At 56.2% G+C, this 17,785-nt stretch overlaps 4 protein-coding genes across 4 annotated transcripts; 1 reads left to right on the top strand and 3 right to left on the bottom strand.

Annotated features, from left to right (window-relative positions):
- Positions 1-85: 85 nt before the first annotated feature.
- Positions 86-7,027, bottom strand: V2A60_009353 (uncharacterized protein; the record flags this gene model as incomplete). Its single annotated transcript, XM_083260619.1, has 3 exons — positions 86-211; positions 266-6,816; positions 6,883-7,027. 3 exons carry the CDS (start codon positions 7,025-7,027, stop codon positions 86-88), a joined length of 6,822 nt encoding a protein of 2,273 aa, XP_083116745.1.
- A 3,772-nt stretch (positions 7,028-10,799) lies between these two features.
- Positions 10,800-12,576, bottom strand: V2A60_009352 (ATP-dependent RNA helicase DBP5; the record flags this gene model as incomplete). The annotated part of the gene is made up of 4 exons (XM_083260618.1): positions 10,800-11,321; positions 11,381-11,618; positions 11,702-12,187; positions 12,326-12,576. 4 exons carry the CDS (start codon positions 12,574-12,576, stop codon positions 10,800-10,802), a joined length of 1,497 nt encoding a protein of 498 aa, XP_083116744.1.
- A 590-nt stretch (positions 12,577-13,166) lies between these two features.
- V2A60_009351 (uncharacterized protein) lies at positions 13,167-15,025 on the top strand (the record flags this gene model as incomplete). Its single annotated transcript, XM_083260617.1, has 3 exons — positions 13,167-13,860; positions 13,929-14,569; positions 14,927-15,025. The coding sequence occupies 3 exons, from the start codon at positions 13,167-13,169 to the stop codon at positions 15,023-15,025; spliced, it is 1,434 nt and encodes a 477-aa protein (XP_083116743.1).
- Positions 15,026-15,450: 425 nt separating this feature from the next.
- Positions 15,451-16,802, bottom strand: V2A60_009350 (uncharacterized protein; the record flags this gene model as incomplete). Its single annotated transcript, XM_083260616.1, has 3 exons — positions 15,451-15,724; positions 15,816-16,677; positions 16,751-16,802. 3 exons carry the CDS (start codon positions 16,800-16,802, stop codon positions 15,451-15,453), a joined length of 1,188 nt encoding a protein of 395 aa, XP_083116742.1.
- Positions 16,803-17,785: the final 983 nt, after the last annotated feature.

Genomic DNA, 17,785 nt, shown 5'->3' with positions numbered 1-17,785 from the left:
TGAAAAGTACAGTAAAATCATAAAAAAATCAAATTTCCTCAATCACGGTGCTTAATATCTCGTAGTCATGAGCCAGAGGGTTTCTCTATGAGCTGCCCTCGGTAGGTTGTGCTGGCTTCTTCGTAGTCTTGGTCTTGAACAACTTTGAGCGCAACCACGAGAAAGGCGAGAAGATCAGTCTGGCCAGGGAGACGAGGAAGGTCGGCTTGGACTGTGATGTGTTAGTCTGCAACATCATTTCAGTCCAGAAAAGAAGTAACCATACGCTTGCAACAGCGCTGGGTTTGGCCGCAGCGGTGCTTTCGTCTTGCTGGGTTGGAGTTGTATCCTCAGCAGCTGGTTCAGTGGCAGCTTCAGTGGTGGTCCCAGGTGCTTGCTGCGCCGTAGGCGTATCCGCGAGGTTGGTTTTGTCTTGTTCAGCGGGGAGAGCGCCTTCGGCAGTCGGAACATCTTTTGTAATAGACTCCTCCACTGCCCTGGTGGCAGGCTGAACGTCACCCTCGGGCTTCACTGTATGGCCATTCTCGTTTTCCTTGTTGAGAGAAACGGCAGCGACAGTGGCTGCGCCAACAACAAGCGCAGCAGCGCCGCTACCAGCAGCAATAGCAGCAATCTTGCTTGCATCGTGATCTTTGTCGCCAGCCTTCTCAACCTTGACCTCGTCGGCGACAACGGTGCTCGTCTCCGACGCCTCTGACTCCTTTGACTCTTCGATCTTCTTGTCATCATTCTTTGCAGGTTCCATAACATCATTATCCTCCACCTTCACAGCAACATCCAAATTGGATGGGGTATCGTTCACACGCGAAACATCAAGTTGGGTATCAGCTAACTGGTTCTCACCTTTGGTCCTTTCACCGTCCAAGTCCTTCCCCTTCTTGTCCTCGGAAACGCTATCCGCAGAACGGTCGGCCTTTTCTTCCTCTTCTAGATGGACATGTTTAACAGCAGCCACAGTGGCAGCGCCACCAGCAGCAGCAGCGAGAGCTGCGGCAGCAAGAGCAGCGTTTTTGCCAGAGTCAGACTCATCCTCGGCTTCAGCTTCAGCCTCCTTAGTTTCTTCAGCAGTAGCTTCAGGGTCAGCAGGAGCTTCAGGCTCAGCAGGGGCTTCAGGCTCAGCAGGGGCCTCAGGCTCAGCAGGAGCTTCAGGCTCAGCAGGAGCTTCAGGCTCAGCAGGGGCTTCAGGCTCAGCAGGGGCCTCAGGCTCAGCAGGGGCTTCAGGCTCAGCAAGGGCTTCCTCTGAGGCGACCGCCTCAACCGCAGGTTCAGAGGCAGCCTCAACGTCCTTGGCCACAGCCACGTCTTCAGCAGCTTGTGTGTCGGCAACAGTTTCAGCGACATGCTCAGCGGGGATCTGGGCCTCCTCGGCAGCAGGCACGTCTTCGGTAATCGTTTCAGCAGCGGCGACCTCCTCAGAATGTTGCTCAGGAGCAGGCTCAGAAGCCTCAACCTGCTCGGATTCTTCAACTGCCGCAGGCACGGAGTCCGCCTCCTCCGCTTTTGCCTCAGGAGCGGGGACGTCAGCCTCGGCTTCAACTGCAGCTTCCTTGGGAGCTTCGGTCTCAGCTTCAGGAGCAGTCTCAACTTCTTGAGCAGCAGGCTCTTCCTGCGCAGGGGCCTCGGAGGCGGCCGCAGTCTCGTCAGCCGGGGCCTCGGTAGCAAGCTCGACATCCTTAGCTGCGGGTTCCTCTTCAGCGATGGGTTCTGAAGCCGCCTCAGCCGAGACAGACCCGTCGGCTGGTACTTCCTTGGGGGTCTCGGTCTCGACTTCAGGAGCAGCCTCAATCTCTTTGGAAGCTGCGTCCTCTGCAACAGCGGAATCAGCAGCAGGCTCAGTAGCGGCGGGTTCCTCGGTGGCCGGAGCCTCAGTGGTGCCTTCAGTCGCGGGTTCAGGAGCAGCATCGGCTTGCGTAGCAGCAGGTTCGTCGGCTGCCGGCTGCTCGGCGGCAGATTCGGCAGCAGTTTCAGGAGCAGCGCCTTCCTTGTCATCGGACGAGGTAGTAACAACAGCAGCCGTGGTCGCAGCACCAGTAACAGCAGCGAGAGCAGCAAGATCGGCCGCATCCACCTCAGTATCGTGGGCTTTGGGCTCTTCAGCCGTGTCAGCAGCAGGCTCATCCTCGGCAGCTTCAACGGCGGCTTCGGACTCCGCGGCAGGCTCAGTCTTGTCTACAGGTTCCTCTACAGCCTTTTCGGTGTCAGGCTCTTCCTGTGGCTCTACAGCGGGCGTTTCCTCAGAATCCACGAGGGGAGCTTCAACTTCAGAAGCAGCAGGTTCTTCCTGGGTGACAGGAGCCTCCGCCGGCTTCGACTCCTCAACCTTGGCCGTAGCACGGTCGGCGTCTTCCTTGGAGTCGTCCTGAGCCTCGGGTTCGGCGGTCTTGGCAACGTCCTCCGTTGGCTCGGCGGGCGTAGGCACAGCTTCCTTGCTGGATTGATCGTCTCCGGCAGGTTCTCGCTCTGCCTCGCCGGCGGGCTCAACAGCAGGCTGCTCGACCTCGGGAACGGCAGCTTCGGTAGCAAGTTCAGCGGGGGCAGCGGGCACAGCTTCCTCGCTGGCAGGTTTGCCAGCAGGCTCTCGCTCTGCGCTGTCCTCCTTCTCAACCGTGTCTTCAACTGTGGCAAGTTCCTCGGCGGCAGGCTTCTCAGTAGTTACAGCAGCCTCGGTCTCCTTGGTCTCAGCGGCCGGAGCTATATCGGCGGACTTGTCAGCCTCAGGGGCAACAGCTTCCTCCTTGGCAGGCTCGGCAGCGGCTACCGCCTCCTTGACTTCGCTGGCGTCTTCCGTAGGAGCTTCAGGCTCCTTGGTCTCAAGCTCATTGGTCTCAGTAGCGGCGGGCTCTTCCTCGGCAGCGGGCTCGGCAGGCTTCTCCTCAACTGTCTCTGTAGCGGGCGCGGTCTCAGAGTCATTGGCAGGCTCAGCGACGGCTTCCACAGCAGCTTCCGCAGGTTTTCCGGCAGCGGCGACCGTCTCATCTTCAGCTGGAGTAGCGTCCTCCTTGGGAGCTTCTTCGACAGGAACGGATTCCTCAGCAACAGGTTCTGTTGGCTTCTCCTCGCTGATGGGCTCGACAGTCTTTTCTTGTTCAGGCTGGGCCTCCACCAATTTGGCAACATCCTCGGAAGCGGGCACCGCGGCAACTTCAGGGACCGGCTCTTCACCAGCAGCCGCCGCCTCAGTCTTGATCTCCTCAGGGGCGGCTTCAAGTTCAGCAGGGCTCTCGTCCTTGGAAGACGCAGCAGGGGCCTCGGGAGCAGCCTCTACTGGGTGTTCGGCTTTCGCAACTGATTCCTCAGGCTTGGTCTCGGCGACAGCGACTGACTCCTCTTTCGCAGGTTCAGGCTCAGCAGCGGGGGCTGCTGGGACTTCGACAGCGGCCGGAGAAGCCTCATCCTTGACAGTCTCGGCGGGCACCTCGGGGACAATCTCCGTTTCGTTGGCGGGGCATGCTTCCTCTTTGACAGTCTCTGAAAGATTCTCGGGCTCCTTGACAGGCTCGGCAGCTTCGGCGACAACAGCCTCTGGAACGGCGGCTTCCTCAGCAGCAGCAGCTTGGGCAGCCGCTTCGGGTCCCGCCGGAGTTTCGGTCACTTCGTCAGTAGTAGTCTCCTTGGCAGCTTCGGGAGCAGGCTCGGCAAGAACAGGTTCCTCGGTCTTGGCTTCCTCTATCGGTGATTGAGGCTCCTTGTCCGGTTCGGCGACTACCTCCGGCGTAGAATCTACAGGCTTCTCCTCGGTGGCGGCATTGGCGGCCTCCTCAAGAGCGGGGATAGACTCTGTAGGAGCAGTAGGCTCCTTTTCGGCTACCTCATCGTTCTTCTCCAGCTCAGCGGCGGCAGCTATATTCTCGTTGTCGGCAGCTGCGGGTGCCGCTTCAGTCTCTCCGGCAGGCTCCGTGGCAGCAGCAGGTTCCTCAGTAGCCGAGGCCAACGGCTCGTTAGCCACTTCGGCCGTCTCAGCAGGTGCCTCGACGACGTCCTTGGCTGGCTCGTCGGTGGCTTCGGCCACGGTGTCTTGCTCGGAAATCTCTGTGGCGGGAGCGGGATCCGTCTTGGTAGCTTCCGGCTTGGCTAGAGCCGCGGGAGCAGGAACTTCGGCCGGAGTGGCTTCAGCGGCAGCGGTCACGGGCACCTCAACGGCGGCAGGGTCCACGTCGGCGGCTTCAGGTGCGTCTTCCTTCTTCTCCTCAGCAACGGCCGGGACTGCGGAAGCGGGCTCGGCTGCTCCTACGGGCTCATCAACTGGCTCTGACGCTTCAGCAGGAGTTGACTTGTCGGCGGGAGCCTCCTTTACTTCAACAGAAGCGGGCACAGCAGAAGCAGCAGCAGCAGCAGCAGCAGCGACTTCTTCCTTGGGCGCCTCGACGTCTTCGGCGGCTTTTTCGTCGGCGGCGGCAGCAGGAGTTTCGGCGGCCGCGACAGGGGCGTGCTCCGGGACCTCGGCGGCCGGCTTTTCGGTAGCCTCCGGATCCGCCGATTCCTCTGGTGCCTGGACGGAAGCCTCCTCTTCGGCCTTGGACTCGTTGTCCGCAGCGGAAGCGACAGTCTCTTTGTCCTGCTTGTCTGCCTCAGCCTCAGCCTCAGCGGCGGGAGTTGCCTCTACAGCAGGAGTGGCCTCGACAGCGGGAACAGCAGCGGTCTCTGGCTCAGGCGTGGCTTCGACATCAGATGCGGGCTCTTCCTTAGCAGCAGTAGGCTCCTCAGTCTTGTCCTCGACGACAACGTCCGCTTCGGCAGGAGCAGAAGCAGCAGCAGCAGCAGCAGCAGGCTCGGTGGCAGCTTCGACCGGAGCAGGAGTGGGCTCCTCGGCCACGGCTGGCGCTTGTATCTTGGTTTCCTCAGCGGCGACGGCAGGCTCGGCAGCAGCTTCGACCCCAGCTGGAGTGGGCTCCTCGGCAGGCGCGGCAGGCTCGATAGCCTTTTTCTCGACCGCCGTCTTTGCAGAAGTTTCATCGACAGGGGCAGCGGCCGGTTCAACGACGGCCTTTTCCTCGACAGTCTCCGTAGCAGCAGCAGTATTAGCAGTGGTAGGCTCGGCCTTTGTCTCTTCGGCAGCATCCGCAGCATCGGCAGTCTCAACAGCCTTCTCAGTCTCCTGAGGGTCGGCCGTCTCGGGAGCTTCTTCGGCAACTACGGTAGGAGTATCGACAGTCTTGCTCTCCTCGTGAGCCGCAGTCTCTTGCGTCGCAGGCTTTTCTTCGGTGGCTGCTGGAATAGCATCAGTAGCAGCATGCTCCTGCGCGGACTCGTCGACGGTCTCGGGTGTAGGCACAGCCTCTGGCGCCGGCACTGCATCCTCTTCCTTGCCGGCGGAGTCAGCAGCAGCGGCAGGCGCTTCGGCAGCTGTCTCCTCCTTGTCATCGGCGGCGGGAGTGGCAGGGGCAGCAGCAACAATATTCTCCTCGGCCACAGATTCCTCCACCTTGGGCGCATCCTCTACCTCTCCCTTGGCGGGAGCGGCGTCGGCAGTGACAACGGCCGGTTCTGACGCGGCTTCGGCGGTGGTAGTAGCATCGGCAACACTAGCTGTGCCAGCGTCGGCTTTTGTCGAAACGTCCTCCTCTACTTTTGCTGGTTCTTCGGTAGTGGGTTTCTCGGCTTCGGTGGCCTTTGCCTCTTCTTCTTTCACCGGTTCGGAACCCGACACCTCCGCCTTGTCCGTTTCAGCATCCTTGGCTTCACTAGCGGTCGTCACTTCCTCCGCGGGGGAAGCAGTTGCACCATCGGCGGCGGCGACCTCGGGCACCTCGACCTTCTTTTCCTCGGCTGCGTCTTGGGGAGCAGCAGGAGGATCAGCGTCTCCGGCTTCTATCTTGGCCGCTTCTGGCTGCTCAGGCTCTTTCTCCTCCGCGGCAGCAGCAGTAGGCGCCTCCACGACGTCCGTGGCCGGTGCAGCGCTATTTTCCTTGGTCTCCTCGGCAGGAGCTTCAGGGGCACCGGCGTCTGCAACAGGCGCCTCAGCGTCCTTCTTCTCCACCTCTTCATCACCATGCTTCACATCATCGTTATTCGTAACCTCATCCACGGTAGGTTGGTTTTCTAAAGACTTATCGGCGGCGGAGTCATTGCCTTCCTCCTCCTCCTTGGTCTCGGAGGCGCCGACTTTCTCGGCCGCCGCAGCGTCGTCAGTCGCCACAGGTGTGCTGGTGGCGACGTCCTCGTCGGCGGCGGCATTGGCAGCCTCTTTAGGCTCTTGATCGTCATTGTTTTTCTCATTGGTTTCGGCATTAGTAGTCGTGTCATTCTGGGTCGTAGTCGTAACAGGTTCATTAGGGGTATCTTGCTTGGCGGCATTCTCGGTCGTAACAGTAGTCGTCTCTTCAACAGCGTCATTGGTAGCGGTAGCATCTTCCGGCGCAGCGGCAGCAGCGCCATCTTCGGGAGTAGCATCAGCAGTGTCTTCAGGGGCGGCAACCTCAGCGGCTTCCACCGGCTTTTCCTCTTCCTCGGGCGCCTTGGTCTCTTCGGCAGCCGCTGAGGCAGCACCAGCGGCAGCGGCGGTGCCAGCTGTTGCTGCTGTCACGGCGGCGGCGGCAGCAGCCTTTTCCTTGTTCTTCTTGTCCTTTTTGGCCTTGTTCTTCTTCTTGTTCTTGGAGAGTTTGGGGGAAGACGGTTCCTCGGGTACGGGCACAGCTTTGGCTTCCTTGGCGGGCGATGCTGACTTGCTGGACTTGCTCTTCTTCTTTTTCTGTGAACGGGGCGACTTTTCCTCCGGAGCAGTGGCGGCGCCGGCCCCGGTGGCATCGGCCGACTCGCCTTCCACGTCGTGGCTCTCGTCTGGGGGCGCGTCCGTCGTGTACTCTGCGTCTTCCATGTCTGTAAAAAGTTAGCAGTGATTCTTCTATTTCCAATTTTTCTCTCAAAAAAAATTGAAATACAAACCTAATTCTTGTTCGCCTTCTTCCGCATCGGACACGGGAGGCACATAGTAATTGACCTTGGAAAAGTCGGATTCATGAACATTGTCCCAGACGCTAGTACGGTACTGGCAGACGTTGATGCCCTGTTGTTGCTCTTCCGAAGCCATGGTGATCTGATTTGTTTGTGTGTCTGTCGTGAGAAAGATGGAGGAGCAGAAGTGAGGAGATTGAGAGGGAGAAAATGAAGAAATGAAGAAGTGAGGTGCGAGCGAATCGGATTATCAGTAAGCTCGACGCTGAATCTTTGTTGTTGGAGAGAGGTGAGACTTGTTACAAGACCGTGCCTTTTTTCACAAAAGCAAGAACCAGTTTGTATGTAACAAAGGGAATATTAAAACAAAACACCAGTTTCCTTTCGAGGCTATCTTCCTTTTCAGAATTTGTCCTCTGGTGAATGAGAAGCTGGTGGTGCGTGGATGGGGTCGCACGTTGGGGAGCGATGTAACTGCTGCGAGTTGGGATGATGTCAGGCAGCAATAGGGCTCACGGACGGGTGTGGTCTACCGCATGCGCGTGAGGAGTGATGATGTGTGTGATGATGATGAGAGGGGTTTAGGTAAATACAGGAGGTGAATTGGTCAAGAGTCGAATGTTTCGAGAGGGAGGGAGATCAGGAAAGAAAGAAAAAAGCGCTGCAGACTTGGCGGGGAGGGAAGAGGAGGTCTATCAAGTCGTGCAGCGAGCATGGGCCAGTTCCCGTCCAACACTGACGAGAGCACCACAGTCTTGTTTTGGCTCCGCATCAACACGGCATCGGTATAAGATGAGTTCCTTTTTTTTTCTTACCAGGGTCCTGTTGTATCACCTATTGGTACAGAGTACAGGCATTGGACCTTTCTTCTCTTTGCAAGTCTTTGTGTATGTGTGCCTCTGTGTGCTCCCGCGGCCTAGACCACTACCTACAGCCATCGTGACATACGGGTTGTTGATGTCGCTCTTTTCCCGAGGTCACGACCACGTGTTATTTACTACTTACTTCCCAGCGTTTGTATATTCTCCTACCAGAGAGTAGTGACAAGTAGGTATCGATGGTTTGTCAAGATACTGAGTACTGAGTACTACGCTTTGCCAGGGTCCCTCCCTCCCCCCTACCCCGGTCCCGGTCTTGGGCGGCGGCGGGGACGATGCATGGTCATTGAGGCCCTGTTGACCAAGTGACAAGATTTGCTGCCCGTTCAGCTGGGCAATGGATTCAATTGGGTTGCTGGTGTACGTCGGTGTCGAGATGACGGCGCTCATCGAAAGATTAAAAAAAATGCTGGTACAACGTGGACACGAAAGGGTGGTACCACTGCTGTTTGGGCTTTTTCGGTGGGATGGTTCGTCAGGACTGGGACGCACACATGGCTGCCCGACTGCGGAGTTGAGGCCGACGTGCATACGTTGGCCTGTGTGTGTTTTGTGACGGGATACTACCAGTAAGTAGACCTAAAAGAAAAATTATTCAATAAAATGGATATTGTAAAACAATATCTTTAAAAAAGGCCTTGGGGTGACTGCAACCTGCAGCCGGTTGGGTTCACCAAGATAATGCAAGCCGTCCTGCAGCTAGTCGGCACGTAATTTGGTATTGCTTCAACACTGGCTGCTTTTTCGCATATCCGTCTCTTATGCCCAAGGGTAAGTACGACGCCGCGCCCTACCAGCTAGGCATGGCTGACTGAATGACTGACCTACCTACCTACTTCCTCTTGTCACGCACATTAGTCGCACAGGGGAAAGCTGCAGGCTACGTGGCCCAGTGGGTGAAGAGCGGCAGATTTTCGTGTGTGTAAGGTTCCATTCAGTTCCGCAGACGTCGTTGGTGTTAGTGGTACACCGAGAAACGTGTATCCCCTCGTCACACCATCACCATCTCCTTACTATTACAGTAAGCGATATCAAAGCAGAGTAGAGACATGGTGGCGGGCGCGGCCGACGGACGGACGGACCTCGTGCCACAATGGTTCTTCACTGTCCACCCGATCTTGGATTTAACGAGACGAGGCCTAGCGTGCAGGGTTGGCGTCCCATGTCAGCCCAAAAGTACGCAGTATCAGTACTCCGTACGGAGCACGTACTCGGTACGGATACATCCAAAGTATTTACTCAACTGCAGACAAGTATCACCCCCATCAGCATCTTTGCGGAAGTTTTGTTTTTTCGATATTTTGCAATTTCATCACGACCACGGTGTTCCACAGGTCGCCATGGAAACAAAGCGCCTTGAGCGTCTAGTATCGAGGCTCTTTTAGCGATGCAGGGTTCAACTGCCCCGAGCTCATTTCCTAAATGGCGGTGATTCTGGGTATAACGACATGGGGGGGAGGGTTGTCTTGGTCTGGTCGGTGCGGTATTAGGTAGGCACCACTCGGCCGCCAATCCATCTTCGTACTAGGTAGCAAGACCTCGTTAGCTCGGGATGATTTGTGCGGATTGGTACCCGCGGGCCAAAATCATGCGACCACTTTACTTACTCTCTGTACGGAGTAGGTACCCAAGCTCCCGAGGGCAAGGCAAAGATACTTATAGGGGCCGGCAAGGAAGAGTCAAATTGCGCTGATGCCGTGCGGATACTATGTAATAATAGCATAAAAAGGTCCCACGGATGAATATGGGGGTGTGCATCTGCTAAAGAGAAGGGAAAGAAGTACGTTTGCTCGAGGTTGGGCTCGAGATTGGGCGTTTGCTGTCTCTCTCTTATTATTATTTTTCTAATTTTTTTCTAAAACTTCTTTTTTTTTCTCCATCAGTGTTTTGCCAGCTGGCAGACGATACGTACCTTTGTGTCTGTTCCTTGGACCACACCTTCCGCCCGGCAATTACTCGTTTGCAAAGCTGCCTACCCAAGTAGGTAGGCAATAGGTACCTGAGGCCACCAACAAACGCCCGCTCGCCGCCTCCGAGGGACGGTTTTTTTAATTTGGCTCCGAGCAGGGACCCCGGGCCGCTCCAGGTGGCCCCACATAAGCTTCCGACTTGACATTGCACTGACGGACGACTGACCGAATGGCTGATGACAGGACTGGCTGATATCGATAGTGCAAGCACCCCATGCACGGCTCTCAATCCTTCAAATCACATCAAACACCTCATCCCGCATGCATCATCATGCACTACCACCACCACCACCACCATCCTCACCATCACGCAGGCCTCCAAACCATACAAAACGTTCCGTATCCAGCCTGTACTTGCCCTCTTGAGAAGCCACTCTGTCCACGTTCTCGCCGCTCATTTTCCTCATTGAGCCTTCTGCTTTGACTAGAAACTGATTCATCGCCCACACTAGCCTACCCGACTCTGCTCTGTCCGCAAAAAAAAAATTAGAAATGTGTATCCGTACGCCATGTTACATCTCGTCGCACTACCCCAGAGGCTGGTGGCCCATCATGGTGATGTTGCTACCCTACATGATGAATCTACAGGTTCAGAGCAACGCACTCCATGAGCAATTGTGCGGTGCATTGTTCAACATTACTGTGCAGCCGAGGCACACCGTTCACAGACATCACGCACAACCACCATTCATATCAGGTAGTCAACCTGTTTACACATGTATACTCCATGCAAAAAGAAAGGTGCTATCTCGCGTCATCCTTCAAGCTAGATTCTTTGGTATCTCGTCAAGCGCCATCCTATAGGCGCGATTATGTACGCACGGTACCAGATGTGTGTCTTTTTTTTTTCTTTTTTTTTCTTTTTATTCTTTCGGTCTTGTTCCTTGTAACTTTTTGAGACCCTTGGAAGGTTCAACTCCATTCACCGCCTCCCTCTCAGCCCATGTGACGCAACAAGCTCTCTTCTCCACACCCATAGCCGAAGATCGGTCCAAATCTAGGATCCGCTCAAAGTCTTGTTGGTCGTCGTGAACCAGCTTCCCGGCGCCGGCGGCATCTTCTAAGTCGCCGCCGCCGCCGACTGTTGCTGCGGCGGCTGGCCATGCTTGTCCGTCGCGCTCGGCGCGTAGCTGGCCTGCGCGCGATTCTTCTTAATCACCTCCTTGACCCGCGCCTCGGCCTCGTCCCAATCCTCCGTATCCAGATGCACGAGGTCAATCCCGAACTGCTCTGCGATCTTGCTGAGCGCGTCGAAGCTCTTCTTATCGTAGACGAAGCTGATGCTGACTCCCACGCGCCCGAACCGGCCTGTACGCCCGATGCGGTGCAGATACGTCTCGTAGTCCGGCTCCTCGTCATTGCGGCCCTTCATTGGGATGTCGTAGTTGATTACCATGGACACCGACGAGACGTCAATGCCGCGCGCCAGGACGTTTGTCGTAATCAGCACCTTGTTCTCGCCCGTTCGGAACTTGGTCAGCAGGTCGTCTCGCTCGCTGCCGTCAAACGCGGCGTGCAGCGCCGACACCTTGTGCCCGTCCGCAACCATGCGGCGCTGGATCTCGTTGGCGCTTTCTCTCGTCTATTTCGCTGTCAGCGCTACCATTTTCCACATGTCCACAAAAAGCGTCGCTTCTGTACCTTGACAAAAATAACAGACTGGCCAATCGTCATCAAACCATACAGCTTGCAGAGCACATCGTACTTCGTATTATCGTCGGGGCAGTCAATGAACATTTGCGAGATGCCCTTGACTGTAAGCTCGCTGCGCTGCAGCTTGAGCGTGTGCGCGTTCGGCGCAAACTTTCCCGCATAGCTGTTGACTTTGTCGGGAAATGTTGCGGAGAACAAGAGCGTCTGGATCGTCTTCGGAAGCATGCTGTGGCCATTCTGTTAGCAAAACAAAGTTGAAGAACAGGGACAACAAATGCACCGCCGCACTCGTCATTATTTCAAACTTACCCCTTGACGCGCATGCACTGGTCGCCAAGACCCTGCTGGTCCAGCATGTTGTCAGCCTCGTCAAGCACCAAGACCTTGAGCGTGGTGGCGTCGAGTTGCTTGCGGCGGATAATATCCATGACGGTGCCTGGCGTGCCGACGATGACGGCCGCGCGGACGGGCTCGCCACGCGGCAGCGCGCCCGGAATGGCTGCAGCCACCTTAAGATTGGGGATGAACCTGCCGATAGCATTGATGACGCCCTCAATCTGGCGTGCGAGCTCGCGGCTGGGCGCCAGGGCGAGCGCCTGCGGCACGTCGGGCTGGCCAAAATCGACGCGCGAGAGGATGGCCGTGACAAAGGCGGCCGTCTTGCCGGTGCCCGACTGCGACTGCGCCAGCATGTTTCTCGGGGGGTCGGACAGCATCAGGGGTAGTGACTTGCCCTGCACCTTGGATGGCTTGAGGAAGTTGAGGGCTAGCAGGCCCTTGAGAATATCTGGGGAGCTGTATTCGGGGTGGGCGCGTCCCGCAGAGGAAATTGTCAGTAACGAAATACAAAATGCGCACCTCGCTGGCGGAAGCAAGCAAGCAAGAAACCGGCAAGTCAAGCTAGCATCTTTAAGGTCTTGCAGTTGCACTTACAGACCAAGATCCTCCCAGTTAGTAGCAGAGTGGAAAGGCGTCGCCTCGTTGGCCTGAAGGTCACTGAGCGAGACCTCGACATCCCACTCGGGCTCCTGCAGGCCCGAGCCGCCGAGTGCCTCGGGCGTGCCGTCGACCTGAGCATCAGGGTTGGTCGCATCTCCTGCAGGTGTCGCCTCGGTGCCGGCCGCGGGCGCAGCGTCGGCCGGTTTGTCGTCGGGCTTGGTGATGCGGCTTGCGAGATCAGCCATTGTGTCCGTGTATGTGGGCGTGTGTTTGTTTGTCGAGTAAAGGTAAAATAAGGCAACACCCAGGGTCCTCGGCAATATATAAGAATTCTTTTACTCGCTCTGTTTCTTATTCCAACGGTAGCCTCAAATGAATGATGGAGAAAAATGAACAAGGACGAGAGCAGACACAAATAAACACGCTGCAGTTCTGCGGTAAAGGAAGAGAGAGAGGGTGAGAGAATGTGGGCTGGCGGCATCTAAAAAAAAGTTGGCGGGGTTCACTGTGTTGCCACTGGAGGGGCAGCAAAGCTCTCTCTACTGCTACTTGCAGCTACTGGTAGCTGTCTTTTATTTAGGTACCTACCTACCCACAGCTCTCCCGCTCGCCAAACTGCGACTTTGCGCGCGCGCCGCCCGTCTGGCCGCTGTTTATCCGGCGACATCTCTTCCTTTTCGCGGCAAGCTTTCCATCTTCTCTTGCGGTAGGTCGGCAGTCAAGGTGGCTGTAGCTTTATAACCTGCATCTTCTTTTTTCGAATCGTCTTCTTCTTCTTCCTCTTCAGCTCTTTTTGCATACGTTCCCAGATCCGGCCAGCGCATCGTCCACGACAATGGCCGCGCCGCCACCGCCGCCTCGTGGCCTCTCCCTCTATGAGAACCTGCATGACCCCAACGACCCGAGCCCCTCCGCGACCATCTCTTCCGATCCCGTCCTCTACGGCGCTGCCGCCGACGGAACGCCCGTCAAGAAACCCATTGATCCTGCGCTGCGCTTCCAGCCCACACGCCGGCCCCAACCCACCAAGGCCAAGTCTAAAACGACGACAGCCTTTCCAAAGGCCGTTCCTAAACCCTCTTCTGCTGCTGCTGCTACTGCTCCCCCTCCTTCTTCTTCCACTACTGCTGCTATTGTAGTGCCCACTACACAAGCTACTCCTTTGGCAGCCGAGGCCGACGCGGCATCATCGTTGGACCCCCCCACCTCCAAGACCACCCTCGCGGACTGGGCGGCTACGGAGGAGGACGAATGGATGTACGGCACCGGGGAGAAGCGCCAGCGCGGCGGGCGCAAGGCGAAGAAGAAGCGTCAGCAGCAGCGCGAACAGCCGATGGAGACGGACTGGGATGACGTATATGACCCTTCGCGGCCGACCAATGTCGACGAGTATCTGCGCAGCGACGAAAAGGTCGACGAGGTGCGCGAGTGGAAGGCGCTGCTGTACCGGCATCGCAAGGGCAAGACGCCACCCGACAGCGACCTGTCGTCGGACGACGAGGACGAGAGAGCTGCGACGCGACCCAATCGTGAGCCCCGCACCCAAACATGAGCTCAACCATGGGCGCTTGATATTCCATACTAACGAGTCTTCCAGATCAATTCGCTCCTCCGCCGTCCTTTGCGGCCGTTCCCCCACCACCACCGTCCCCTCCCACAACAACATCCGCTGCGCCGCCGCCGCCGCCACCACCCGACGATGCCTCGGGCGATGACGCGTACGCCCGACGTCTCGCCATGTCCTCCCAGCCGGTTGCGCCAACGTCTTCCTCCTCTGCCACCACCATATCCGCCGCCCCCGTCCTCTATAACACAGTCACACCCTCTCAACAACAACCACAACAACCACAACAACCAACAGCAGAGGACTCGTCGCCGCTTTCGGCCCGCCGCCCCGGTCAGGCCGGCTTCGCCCATCGTCTCATGGCCAAATACGGGTGGACGTCCGGCAGCGGCCTCGGCGCCGACTCGTCCGGCATCGTCAATCCGTTGCGGGTGCAGGTCGAGAAGCGCCGACGGAAAGCCGACGCCGACGGCGGCGGCAAGGGCAAGATCATCGGCGGCGGCGGAGGCAGGCGCAAGGACGGCAGCGCCGCCGCCGCCGCCGGGGAGGGCCAGCAGGAGCAAGGGCTCAGCGACGTCATTGTGCTGCTGCACATGCTCGACAACATGCCGGACCTGGCGGCCGAGGTGGAAGACGGCCTGGGGCAGGAGATTGGGGAAGAGTGCGGCGAAAAGGTGTGTTTCTTCTCCTTCTTCTTCTTCTTCTTCTTTTCATGTGCCTTTTTTTATTGTTTCCTTCTTTTGCCTCGGAATATCCCAGACTATGGTGACGAGAAGACGACGAAAAAAGAAGAAAAAAAAGGAAAAAGTTTTTTTGCCGAGTTCCAGTGCTAACAAGGAGACCAAAACAAAAAAAATAGTATGGCCGTGTGGAACGAGTATACATAGACACGGCGACGCAGCGCGTATTCATCAAGTTTACAGACCAGATATCAGCGCTCAAGGCAAGTACACACCACCATCCCTATGCATGTACCCATGTGCATCCATCTGCCTCTTCACACAGAATCATTTGGCACTGACACATGACAGGCCGTAAGTGAACTCCAAGGTCGCGTCTTTAATGGAAACACCATTACACCAAAATATTACAATAGCGAAGCCTTTGACCTAGGCGTATACACCAATTAAATGTAATCCAATGTAATTCATGTACATCAATTCTCTACCAATCGTATCTAGCAACATAGTCTGTGCAAAAGCGAGCCGGCATGCGCATGGCATCGAGGCCAGTAGCAGCAAGAGAGACATGACAAGGCATGGACCGCACAGCACCGCAGTCTACAATAAGAGCAAGGCAAAAAGTAAAAAATCAATTCAGCTCGTGTGCCAACGTTCAAATACAGGGTAATTAATAAGTTCTAGCGTGTCTGCTGCAAACACTCAGAGTGGTACACAAGGCGCTGCGCGCGAGCAGACAGCATGTGCAGCCAGCGGAAAACAACCACAAGTGCAGGCTAAAAGAAAAAAGCAGGTGACATATTTTGGGGTGCAGAGAATGACGCCATTTCCCACCATAGATTCCAATCCTCCGAATAAAAACAGTGCGACTCTTTTTACAGAAGCTGGGCAGCGCCAGCAATGAGACCGAGGAAGATGGCGGCGGTGCTGAAGCTGGGAGAGCCGGCACCGTTGGAGCCGTTGCTGCCAGTCTTGTTGAGACCGTTCTGGTCGTTAGCCGTCTTGTTGTCCAGGCCACCGGCGCAGTTGACCTTGCCTTGGACAACCTTGCCCTTGAGACCGTTGAAGAACTTGCAGACATCAGTCAAGTTGGAGGTGGACTTGACATTGATGGTGCCCTTGACATCGTCGAGCTTGGGAAGCTCAGCACTAGGATATTGTTAGTCGTGTGCAAGAAAGAGAAGATGGTCGAAAAAAGAGGTCGACCTAGGAAACCGAGTCCACAAAAGCTTAGACTTACTTTTCGAAGCTACCACCAAGAAGCATGTTCTCGACGCTCTTGAGGCTGGGGAATCCAGTAATCTCATCCAGGTTGGTGTTGTTGACAATAGTCAGATCACCAGAGATGGTCTTGAGTAGGGGGAAGGAGATGTTGGCAAGCTTGCCATTGTTGATGAAGGAGACGGAACCACCGTTCTTGGAGGTGCCGACGCTGGTAAGGTTGGCAGCCGAGTAAGTCTCGAGGTTGGGGTTGGTGTCAAACTTGATGCCGTTCTGGATCTGCGTGAGGGAAGGGGTGCCGAGGCTCTTGATGTTGGAAACCTGAATCTCGTAGGCGGACTCAAGGTTGGTGAGATCGACCTGCATGTCGTTACCGTTGTTGGTGAGGATGAGCGTCTTGGTGATGTTTACGAGGTTGGAGTCAAATTTGGCCAGTCTCTTGTTGTTGTTGATGGTCAGGCTCTCGACAGTGGCGAGGTTCAGACCACTGATATCGCTGAGGAAGGTGTCGGCAATGTCGACGGAGCTGGCCTTGGAGACACCAGACGAGGAGAACTTGAGCTCGGAGAGCTGACCGAGACGGCGAAATGTGAGCTTGTTGAGCTTGGTGAGCTTCCCAAGGTCAATGGAGGCAAGCAGACCAGCATCCTCGACAAGGAACTCGCCGCCAATGGTCTGCAGGGAGGTGGAGGAGATGGAGAGCAGGCTGGAGGTGTTGCTGACGACAAAGTCCTGCTTGAACTCCTTGGGGCCTTCGATCTGGAGGTTGCCCTGCACAGAGGGGGCGATGGTGACCTTGGCATCAATAGTATCACAGTCGAAGGTGGGGTTGATAGAGTCAATGGTAATGTCGGTAGTGCATTCACTGCTGCTGGCGGCGACTGGAGGGAGTGCTGGTCAGTAATCAAGAGACTATGTAGCGCGATGCAGAGGCATGGTTGCGGAGCAGCTTACAGGCGCCAACGCTGGCGGTCGCGAGGACCATGAGCTTCTGAAGAGAAGGCATTTTGATCTAAGGGCAAGGATAGTTAGTATCAGCAGAGATGGAACTGGGCTGACGGGCCGCGTTGGTTGGAGTGGGTTCGGGCAATGGGATGGTGCTGCGGATTGAATAGTACAATGAATGTCGGGATGGCTGTGGCGGGTAGAATTCAATGCCCAAAAAAATATGCTGGATCGCTCGTGATTGAAATATGCTTGTAGTAAAAGATGGGTACGTTGGTAGTGGCAAGCCCGAAAACGCGTCAAGCAGCTAAGCAAACCAAGGTCATTCCCGGGACGTCTCTTGGCGAGAGACGCGTTGTAGCTGAATGGGACAAAGAGAGAAGCCTGGTGATGAAGCTCTCGCGTACGGGCCGACAGATGATGTTTTGGAGAAGATTGATCGTGCACGAGAGCCAAGAGGCGGAGCCCAAGTAAATAGAGGCGGCAAATAGAGACAGGAGATGGGGTGGCGGGTGTCGCGCAGCAGGAGGTGGAACGAAGGAGGGCGTGGATGCAGAGTTGGGAAGGAGGCAGACAAAGAGGGCAGGCGACTGGAATGCAGGCGCAGGCGGGTACAAGCGAGATGGGTGGAAAAACACGACATGTGCCATTCGAGGTCAACGCGGCAACGTATGCCGGAGAGGAACGCACCAGATAAGTGAGAATTGACGAGATGATCGATGATTGGGTTCGAGCGGAAAACGAAAGTGACGATGGTCGGATCGGTCGTCGGGCTTTTGGTTTTTTTTTTTCGTTCCTATAACAAACAAGCAGCAAAGAAAACGCGGGTTAGCTGAGGGAGAGGAGCGGAATAGGGGCGCAGGTTGTCTAACCGTGTGGCGTCGATAAACGAGAGGACGAAGGTGAAAAGAGAAGAAGAGATCAGAAAAGCCGAGAGAAGGCGAAAAAAATAAAAGACGAGAAAATCCGTTCTTTTTTTTTCGAGAGGGCCAAGAAACGAGCGGCTGGAAATGAATTGGGTCAAAGGGGAAAGAATATTAAGAG

The sequence above is a fragment of the Cordyceps javanica genome, chromosome 6 (assembly GCF_051103115.1).
Source record: "Cordyceps javanica chromosome 6, complete sequence".
NCBI lineage: Eukaryota > Fungi > Ascomycota > Sordariomycetes > Hypocreales > Cordycipitaceae > Cordyceps > Cordyceps javanica.
This window is presented reverse-complemented; position numbering and strand designations above follow the sequence as displayed.